Source organism: Triticum dicoccoides, chromosome 1B (assembly GCF_002162155.2).
Source record: "Triticum dicoccoides isolate Atlit2015 ecotype Zavitan chromosome 1B, WEW_v2.0, whole genome shotgun sequence".
In the NCBI taxonomy this organism is placed as follows: Eukaryota; Viridiplantae; Streptophyta; class Magnoliopsida; order Poales; family Poaceae; genus Triticum; species Triticum dicoccoides.
The window spans coordinates 22,581,688-22,592,958 of NC_041381.1; the positions used below are offsets into that span (position 1 = coordinate 22,581,688).

General features: G+C 43.8%; 1 protein-coding gene across 1 annotated transcript; it reads right to left on the reverse strand.

Annotated features, from left to right (window-relative positions):
• Nucleotides 1–5,228: 5,228 nt before the first annotated feature.
• On the reverse strand, nucleotides 5,229–7,385 carry LOC119316854 (protein NRT1/ PTR FAMILY 6.2-like). Its single transcript, XM_037591241.1, has 2 exons — nucleotides 7,239–7,385; nucleotides 5,229–7,130 (listed from the first exon to the last, which is right to left on the reverse strand). The coding sequence occupies exons 1-2, from the start codon at nucleotides 7,239–7,241 to the stop codon at nucleotides 5,385–5,387; spliced, it is 1,749 nt and encodes a 582-aa protein (XP_037447138.1). The 5' UTR covers nucleotides 7,242–7,385; the 3' UTR covers nucleotides 5,229–5,384.
• Nucleotides 7,386–11,271: the final 3,886 nt, after the last annotated feature.

The following is an 11,271-nucleotide window of genomic DNA, read 5'->3' on the forward strand; positions in this document are numbered from 1 at the left end:
AGTCTCTTTATCAATGGCATATTTTCTAATCTTTCTAATCTTCAAGCGCATTGCATCCATCTGGATCTTGTGTAGATCGACGACATCGGCAACATGCAACTCCAATTTCATCTTCTCTTCTTTAATTCTTTTCAATTTTTTCTTCAAATAATTATTTTCTTTTTCAACTAAATTTAACCTCTCGACAAGAGGGTCTGTTGGAATTTTCGGTTCACATACCTACTAGATAAAAACATCTATGTCAAGTTGCTCAGCATAATTGTCATAAACACTAAATGAAACAAATAGTTATAAAAGATAATATACCACATCCGAATCATAGACTGGATGAGAGCCGACGGGGATGGATATCAAAACCATGGCACTACAATAAAAAACAATACTACAAGTAAGAAAATTATACAAGTAGCTATCTAAATCATACAAATAAGAATTTTTCTTTTTAAAAAAAACATAAGAACAAGAGGCTCACCTCGGTGGTGCCGGCGACGAGATCGGCGTGGGCGATCAATGGTTGTGAGGACGGGGACGGGGATGGGACGACACCCTACACATGTGCAAACTAAGAAGTTAATTTGAGCTCAAATTGTGCATCTAAATCAAATAAACTCCCACATACACTCCTCCACTAAAACACACAAACCACTCTACATCTAGAGCATTTGAAATGAGCTAAACTAGCAGTGAGAGATGAAAAGATGAAGTTGCTAACCTTTTAGAACACTTGGATAGTTGGTGCACTGCCAAATCTAGACGAATCTTGGGGAAAATAGAGCTTGGAGGTTGAGCTTGGAGGGAGAACAGAGGAGAAAGTTTAAATGTGGCTCGGGCATTTCATCGAACAACTGATGTGCATAGAAAGGGAGAACAGAGTAGCGCACACACCTCCCACCTTCTACGGCCGAAAAACAGAGGAGAGGGCGGGCAGGGGCGAGGGTATATATAAGCACTTTTTTAGTCCTGGTTGGTGTCTAAAACCGGGACTGAAGACAGACCTTTAGTCCTGGTTTCAGACACCAACCGGGACTAAAGGGATTGCGCCAGGAGCGACGCCCTTTAGTCCCGATTGGTGTCTGGAACCGGGACTGATGGCTACCGAGGCCCGCCGGCGTCCTAGGCGCTTGAACCGGGACTGATGCTCACATTAGTCCCGGTTCGTAACACGACTGGGACTATTGCTCCCATCTGGCCAGAACCACAACTCTGTTTTCTACTAGTGAGCTCTCGGCAAAGACCTGATGGAACGAGCGCTCGTGAAGTCACTTTTATTTTGCCCAGATGCACCGTTTTCCTCTCGGCAAACTGTTTGCCGAGTGCCCGACGGTTGGTTCTCGGCAAAGTTCTGTTTGCCTGAGAGGTGTACGCCGGGTGGTCTTTACCGAGAACAATTCTCGGCAAATACTTTGTCGGGTGTTCCTAACACTCGGCATAGGGTGTAATTCCAGTAGTGCTAATGGTCATGATTTTTTTCTCTTCGGTGTATTTATAACTAAAAATAGCTACATGCAACATCAGGTAAGATCTGCGTATTGTAGTTTCCTTGTCACATGCAACTATATGTATATGATTTAGTTCTATGGGCCGATGAGTTACTGAGACAGCACTCCCTTAAGATCCATGATCGTCTTCTTCCTCTAGCCATATATCGACCGATTGTTCTTTTGGAGGGAGAGGGATTCCCCACCGTGCATGATAAAAGTAGCCTCCCTTTGCATTTCCTCCTCCAGTCCGCATGCCCACCTTTTGCACAAGGCTGACCCTTCATTTCCTCCTTACAACTGTTCCTCTATTTTCCTGTGTATATAGTACAAGCCCATGTAAATGCATATACATATGGCAGAGCTATTCCAACTTTTCTATTCTCATTCAAAAAGGATTGATCGGCCGGTATCTTTTCCTGTCAAAACACAATAAAAAGTTGCTATGGAATCTTTCCCTGATGATGCTGACAAGTTACCAAATTCAAACCCTTCAATATAGACACTAAATCCTAGCCATACACCACTGACACAGTATAATAGATTTGTGTAATAATCATATAGCCTCATAGGTTTGACCAAAAGCCTAAATTGATAAAAACAAATGTGGACAGTAAACACACTTAGAGTTCAATACTTCTGGCGAGCCCCGCGTGGAAAATAATGCAGAGGGTCTGCATTAACTATTGAGTGTCAATCCAGTTTGCCAAAAGGATAAATTGTTGCCAAAATTCACTAAATCATACAATTAGCACACACATTCATGTGCATTTATCTGAAATCATATATTGGTAATAATTTATGCGCATGCGCATGAGAGATTGCTAATGCCTATCAGTATAAGTTTTTTTCTCTGGCATAAATAATAAGCTCTAAATCTAAAAAGTTGCCATCAAGGACGAGTTTATAGCATCATACATATAGCTGATGGACAAATTAGTGGAAGTAGGCACCACTTGGTGGCAGTGGTGTACCTACCTACCTATATATATGGGTTGCAAATCATATGAAGACCCATGAACAGTTACACCGATCTGTATTTGCATACCTTCCTGATTCCAAAACGATTATGGTGGGCCGGAGATATGGATTTGGACCTGACTTACAATTTATTTAAATGCAGAACCTTAGGTTAGATATATGAGAGCGAGGAATATAACTGTTGAAACCATAGGCTTTGACCATGAATAGGTGTACATACGTGGAATCTTAATAGTGTTTGGTTAGGCGGGGATGCATGCGTATGGTAGGGGTTGGGGGAAATATATTGATCTGGTTAAGTCCTTTTGCCTGTCAGTAGTCAGTGCTCCAGCCCGGGGCTTGGAACCCAGTTGACCTATCCCATCTCACCAGCTGCCATACAGGATGCCCATTTCACCATCGGGGTAGCGAGAAAAAGTGCCCCAAGAACACACTTATCTGTAGCCGATCCACTTTGACACTTGATTCCTTTTGCCTGTCAGTAGTCAGTGCTCCACTTTGACATATGTATAATAGGCAACGAGCATGGCATGAGCAGAATCCGAACCGGAGATTGGAAAGTTCAGTTCCTAGTGTTCCATTCGGCTAGTAAAGGGAAGTGTTGGTGATCTAAAGAAAGCCCTCGACAGCTGGTCCCAAGTACCAACCGGGCTACCTTGGTAAACTCATTGTGAGCCGTCACTTAATTCCTCCCAAGGGTTGATTGCATTATTTGCAGACGAACTAGCAAATGGATTATTCTTTCCCTCTCCTTGACAACAACATCGAGCTTTTCCTTGCCAAAAAATGGACAGCTAATTTGAGCTTTCACAGATCAATGGCACCTTTAGATTTTTTTTATGGGAAGCCCAAAGATTAATGGCACCTTTAGTTGACAACTCGAAATGACTAGTCACAACTGCCTGATGAGCATGCAGTGAACTTGTTCTAGGAGACTTCTGCCTACTGAAAACAGCAGGGAGAAAAGGTAAGTGCATGTCGATATGAGAAGTGTGTCGATATATAGATAGCACGGCCTTGTCATGATCAGATCGGATCAGATTAGTGTGAGAGCAAATCACCAAAAGCAATGGTGGTAGAGGTTGACATGCTTGTAGTTGACATCCCTGTATGCATGTGAGTGACTCCACCGGGCCCAGCAGCTGCTACTCTTCTTCCTTACTCATCATCTGGTGATTGTCTGACTGGTGTACATGTACGTGTTGACCAATTTGTGGGGCAACAAAAGCTATCTTATCTACACACGCTGAACTTCATTATGTTTTGTATGACCCAGCTGAGCATTAGGTGTTGGTAGCTAGAGATGGATCGACGATAAAATTTTTTAGAGGAATAAGGGCAGGAGCAACATGGTTTCTGCTGCTCGGTTTCCCTAATTTTCAGCTGCAAATTATAATCTCTAGCCTATCAGATGCCATTGTTGGTATTTATCCGTAGGGACCATAAGACTCGACGGTGATGTTAATCGCAATTAGATCAAGGCCGGGTCAATGGGAAGAGACATAAATATTACATTGCTGGTGATCCAGTATGAGTGGAGGTAAATGTTTTGCACTTGATGACCCTCGAGAAATAGTTTATCTATCTGTTTCTATCTATCATCTATAACACTATGCTCCCTAGTTTTTAAGGCTTTACACAATCAATTGAGGTCTCCAACTTAAAATTGGGTCATCCGATTTTGACTGAGCCAACAATTTCTCAATGAGCTCTCATTTTCAATTCTTGTAACTAGCATGGTGACCTGCCCATTTGGGCGGCTAGATTATATACATGTTCAATATCAATAGATACAATTATCTCAAATTTCAGCAATTTTTACATGCTTTTGAAAGCACAAGTTTAACCATTATTTATATATGAATATACCTTGATAAAATGTAAAAAATTACTATGTGAAATAATCCATCTAAGTAAAATTATATACATCAACACCGATAGGTAATTAGAATACTAAAGCATTAATAGTTTGTTACAATACTTTTCAAATATCTTGCAGTGAAAATTTTCAACTAAGAGTTATAACCTTGTGCTATCATTATCCACCCGTGTCATCATTTCTAGTACTATTTAAAAATACATTATTTCATGTATGTTGTCGTCTGTGTGTATATAGATGCTACACTCATAAACATCTTATGTTGTGGCTTGCCCATCTAATTTATTGTATTCATTGCTACATATTCACTGAAATTTGATAATCCTATACTCTAGCTCATTACTGCAGCTTATATACATGTTGATCTTCATTACTGCAGCTTATATACATGTTGCTCGTGCACATGTTGTTTAAGTCAAGTTGCATTCTTAGGAGCTACTAAGATGATGTATTATGCACTTGTAACGCTATCACAACACCAAGTTACTTAATTTGGATCCTAGAGTCACTCATGGGTACCCATATGTAGGCAACCAGGAAGAAGGACAATTTGTCGTTAAGATTGTTCACAATCGGCAATTTGCAGCTGAGATTGTCCACAATCCACAGTTGCTCATGGATGTGAAACCCGACTCTACGCCAGGATTGGATGGGTCACTGGTCACCGTCTTTCAAAAGTTTTGGAAGATATCAAGTTGGTGATCATGCCAATGTTCTAGGATATGTTTCGTCTTAACTTCAATGTGATAACCATGATCCTCAGGATGTGTTTGAAGAAACAGACAACACCATACAACTAAACTGAAATGACCAACCGTTCGTCAGATATTGCGGTCCTATAATAAAACGGAAAGAAAAAAATATCTCACTCTTTCCACGGTCCAGAAACATTGGAGAAGCTTCTTAGTAAATTTCTTCTTATTTTCAATGATAAACTGAAATGAACAAGTTTTTCACATACGGACGTACATGGAAGCTGCATGCATGGACACCCAGACCGGATGGATCTATATGCACACCCAGTAATGAACGATAGCCTGCACCAGCTAGCATTTCTCGTCGGCCGCTGTTCCATGATGCGGTTGCTCCGCCTTGCTGCTGGCGGCCGGCGTGGCCCACATGGCGCATAGGAGGTAGGCGGCCAGGTTGATGGCACCGAGCACGGCGAGTAGCCAGTAGAAGTAATCAAGGCGGCTGTGATTGATGGTGTCACCGAGCCAGGTGGTGGCACCCCTAACGAGAGAGACGAGGGCGCTGCTGAGGAAGAAGCCGAGGGAGAGCGTGGTGAGGAAGAGGCCGGTGCTCATGGTCTTCATGCTCTTGGGCGATCGCGTGATGAAGAAGTCCAGCTGCCCCGTGTAGATGAACGCCTCGCCCGCGCCCACCAGCAGGAACTGCGGAATCAGCATGAACACGCTGATCGGCAGCGCAGTCCCATTCGTGGCTGTGGAGGCAACCGTGAGACGCTTCTTCTCGCAGATGGCAGCAGCGACCATGCCGATGATGGACAGGACCAGGCCGATGCCGATCTTTTCCAGGTTAGTGAACCCCGGCCGGCCTGTGAGGTTTCGGCATAGCGGGATGAAGACGCGGTCGTAGACGGCGAGGGTCAGCATGATGGCGCCAACGAAGAAGACGGTGAGCGACGCGGCTGGGATCTCGAAGCCGCCGATGCGCCGGTCCATGGTGGTCGCCTGCTCCACCGAGAAGGTGATCATCTGCGCGTAGATGGTCCAGAACAAGATCGTCGTCGCCCACACCGGCATGAGCCTCGCCACCATCTTCACCTCCTCCACGCGGGACACCGAGCACAGCTTCCACGGGTTCGGTGCTGGCCGCCCATCCGGCCCCACCTCATTGTCCTCCTCACCGGCCATCACGGCCGCGTTGTCCAAGCACCAGAACTGGGCGGTGTGGTGGATCCTCGCGTGCTCGGGGCGGTCCTCGTAGAGCGCGGCGGCGGTGAGCGGCTGCTTGAGGCCGCGCTTCCGTGCGGCTGCGACGAGGACCTGGAGGATGTGCACGACCGGGCTGCCGGAGCTCCGTTTGTAGCGGTACCTCTTGGTTCCCGAGAGGAAGACTGCGATGGCCACGAGCATGGCGCCAGAGCAGAGGCCATAGGCCCAGCTCCGGCCGACATGGTCCTGGATGTAGACGAGGACGGTAACTGCGAGAAGTGTGCCCAGGCTGATGAAGAAGAAGAAACGGTCGAAGAAGTATCCCATGGCGGCGCGCTCGCGATCATCACGCTCGTCAAACTGGTCGGTGCCAAAGCCGGAGACGCTAGACTTGAGGCCGCCGGTGCCGAGCGCGATGAGGTAGAGGCACACGTAGAGCACGCCCATCTGCAGACCCGTGGCCTCCTCGCATGGTGCCGCGCCCCCGCAGGGTGGCGGGCGGAGATGGCGTATGGTCGTCGACACAGCGAGGAGTCCGGTGCCGAGCGCCTGGACGAGCGCGAAGATGGCGATGGTGAGGTAGCGGCCGAGGAAGGCGTCGGCGAGGAAGCCGCCGAGGAAGCAGAGGAGGAAGGAGGTGCCCATGAAGTCGGTGACGACGTTGGCGGACGCAGCGCTGGGCAGGTGCATGGTGTCCGTGAGGTAGGTCACCAGGTTCACGGCGATGCCCATGGTGGCCAGCCGCTCGCAGAGCTCGATGCCGACGACGGATGCCGCTCCCAGCCAGCTGCCGGTGTTTGACCTGCTGGCCGGGCAACCCCGGTAGTCCACCGCGTCCTGAACCAGGTTGCCGTCCTCGCTCCACGATGACCTCTCAACCTCCATTTTCCCTCCCTGCACCACACCACACGTACAAACACACAGTTAATGAGATGAGACACATTTAACGACATGCAAGAAGATGCACAGATTGATTGACATTTCCCGGTCTCAATCACGAACCATTTGTGCTAGCTTGAGGTCGAATGAAGAAGGACAAGATGGATCGATCGATCCTTCAGGAGAATATATCAGTGGAAGAACAAGACGACTGCTAGTGCTAGCTAGTTCTTGCTTGCTGGATCGACGACCTCGCAATCTCGCATTTATAGGCGGGAGGAGGTGCACATGCTACACGATCACAGTGATGGAGAGGGACGTGCACTACAAGCCTGGAGCTTTCTCTCTATCTCTCTTGGTGGCAGCCAATGGTGGTCACACATAACAATGTATATCTCAGTATTATCATATTCCGGTGCTAGATGGTCGCAGGAGGAGAAACTGCTGATCCCTGAGACGTGGAAACTAAGGGAAGTGAACTGAGATGAGAAGAGGGAGTTCAGCTCGCAAGGAATGTTCTAGGAGCTTCAACAACATCTGCAATGGGGCCCCTCCTTCCCACTAACGATCACAATAATGCAGATAAGATTGGCTGGCAACGGAGGAGAAAGAGAGGGGACTTGCAAAGGCACCTACCTCCACCTGAGTGTGAAGATCAGGACTAGGGACAAAGCAAAGGATCATGGTGCTGATCTCTGTCCACCTTTTTTATTTTTCACATGCTAATTATATATGTCCACTCGGTGCGAAATTGGTTGGTAATGTAATGTCCTTGGTTTGGTTGTCGCTGGACTTAGTTTTAAACATACCAAAACTTGGGGACACATAAAATACAAGGAACCCATTGTGTAAGGCTTGTTTGGCTCAAAACATTTATAAAACGCATAAATAAGAACGTAGAAAAAATTTATTAGCATGTTGTATTGTGCATAACATATAGCTAGTACTGTTCACTTATGTATTTTCTTTCTCGCAAAGGTCACATATAGTCATATTTTAGGTGAAATTTACAGGTGCACAATACAACATAACCTATATATGTTCATGATTTTTTTCAGTTTTTTCTAAAAACACACAAGTGCCACATGCAATATGAGGTAAAATTTGCATATGGAGCAATGAGTTAATGATACTCACCCTTAATATCAACGATCCTCTAGCCATATATCAACCAATCGGTTCTTTTGGAGGGAGAGAGATCCCCCACCATGCATGAGAAAAGTAGCCTCCCTTTGCATCTCCTCCTCTAGTTTGCACCCCCACCACCTTTTGCACAAGCCTAACCCTTCTTTTCCTCCTTACACCTGGTCCTCTATTTTCCTGTGCATATAGTACAGGCCCATGAGTAAATAATAAAAAAGTAGCTAGAGAATCTTTCCCTTCTGATGCTTGACAAGTTGTCAAATTCAAGCCCTTCAATATAGACACTAAATCCTCACCATCCATCACTGACATAGTATCATAGATTCATAAATAGTCATATATATAGCCTCATAGGATTGACCAAAAGGCTAGCTCGATAAGGAAATGTTGACAGTAAACATAATGGGAGTTCAATACTCCTGATGAGCCCCACGTGGGAAATATGGTGGATTCTCTAGATCATACAATTATTAGCACACACATTCATGCCCGTTTCTCTGATATCATACTCCCGCCTTTCCGGTTTATAGGGCTTATCTCAAAATTTTAGTTTTTCCATTTTATAAGGCTCAATTTGGTTGTTTTCCATCATATGTTCAGATTCCAAGGTGCATTAAATCATTGTATGCAAGTACTAAGAGAAAATTGACCAATGCATGTAATTTATGCATGCATGCATTGCAATTAATGCATTGGTAAACATACTTTTTTGAGGAAAACAAGAGCATTAATTGGGTGCTTTTGCAAACTACAAAAAGTATTCACCACTCACCATCTAACTTGGTTGGTGAGAATTTTGAATTGAGCCTTATAAACCGAAAAGGAGAGAGTATATTGGTAAGAAATAATATATGCACATATGCATTTGCTTTTTTTCGAAGCCTACTAGTATATGATTTGTTTCTCTGATATAATAACATTAACAAAATTCCATCAAGAACGTGTTTATCACACAATATTGCGGATGCACAAATTAGTGGAAGCAGGCGCCACTTGGTGGCTGTGATGTACTTGTCGGTAGCTGCCTACCTACCTACCTACCTACCTACCTATCTATATGTATATAGGTTGTAGATCATGTGAAGACCCATGAACAGTTGCACGGATCCGATCTATATTTGCAAACCTTCCTGTTTCCAAAAACAAATATGATGGGCCCATCATGTGATTTGGACCTGACTTAATTTTTATTTAAATGCAGAAGCTCAGATAAGATATATGGGAGCCAGGAATATAACTGTTGAAACCATAGGCTGTGATCATGAACACGTGTATTAGTTAGGCCAATGAAGTTGCATGCGTATGGTAGGGGGTGGGGGCATATATCAATTGATTTGGTTAAGTCCTTTTCCCTGTCAGTAGTCAGCACTCCGGCCGGGAGCTTGGAACCCAGTTGACCTATCTCATCTCACCACTTGCCTGCCATACAGGATGAGGCTAGCTAGTAAAGGAACATGGCAATGGCATGAGCAGAATCAGAACAGGAGATTGGAAAGCTTAGTTTCTGGTTCAAGTTGTTGTACTGCGAGTGCAATTATCTCAAGTTAGAAAGCTCCATCTGTTTTCTATTTTTGTAAGGACTCATTTTCATTCACGTTTTGGGTATGTTCTTTTTCCAGTAGAGAATTAAAGAACTAGCATGAATTAACGATGAGATGAATGACGAGTGAGGAAATATATCACATATAATTGTACTTGCATGCCATGTTGCATGCAATATTTATAAGTTTTCGAAAGAGGTGGAAGAAAATCATCGGTTATATTATATCATGTGCACATACAAAATTTCATCAATATATATCAAGATTTGTGGCAAAGAAAAAAATGGTGTGTGAATAGCATTCACTTATGTATTTTCATTCTCGCGGAGGTCACATAAAGTCATATATTGGGTGAAATTTACAGGTGCACAATACGACATAACCTATATATGTCCATGATTTATTTCAGATTTTTCTTAAAACTCACAAGAGCCACATGCAATATGAGGTAAAATTTGCATATTGTAGTTTCTCTGAAATCATATATTGGTAATAATATATGCACATATGCATTAGCTTTTTTCGGAGCCTACTATTTGTTTCTCTGATATAAACAGTAACGCCTAACATTAAAAAGTTTCCATCAAGGACGTGTTTATCGCACAATATTGCGGATGCACAAATTAGTGGAAGTAGGCGCCACTTGGTGGCTGTTATGTACTTGTCGGTAGCTAGCTACCTACCTACCTATCTATATGTATATAGGTTGCAAAGCATGTGAAGACCCATGAACAGTTGCACGGACCCGATCTATATTTGCAAACCTTCCTGTTTCCAAAAACAAATATGATGGGCCTATCATTTGATTTGGACCTGACTTAATCTTTATCTTTATCTTTACCTACTAATAAAGTAGCTATCACTTATGGTCGTCCGTCATTAAAATTACCTTTCAAGTTGATAAAAATTACCCACCAATGTCACCCGTAAGTGGAAAACGATTCGTTTTTTTTTCTTAAGTCACCGCCGATAGCATCTGGTTCATATAGGGATATGCGCTGGCAAAACACAAGCGAACAAACCACGCTACTGGCTTGGGCTACCACCCAGGGGATATGGGTTCGAACCTGAATCCTCACCATTTTCCAAGCCTTTTTTTCGCGAATTTCAGTTGGCGTAAGATAGAGGTGCATTGCTAAGTGTCGCTTAACAGTGCTTAACGGATGGTCTACACAGTATTACGGTCAAAATATTCTCTTTTTAACTTTTTTTGGTAAATTCAATTATTTTTAAAATATTCATATATTTCAACCCCCAACACCAAATTTAGCATGTTATAATCGTTCAAAAAGAAATTGCAGATTCTAAATATAATGTTATCTTGCATGTTAATTATTTTTAAATTATTTTATGTTGCACCCTTAGTTAGTACTTTCCTTTTTTCTATTAAAGGCACGGACGTTTCTTACTCCCCTTTTTTTTGTACGTCGCTTATTACCAGATTTTCATCCGTCGTTTGGTTCGTCCATTTG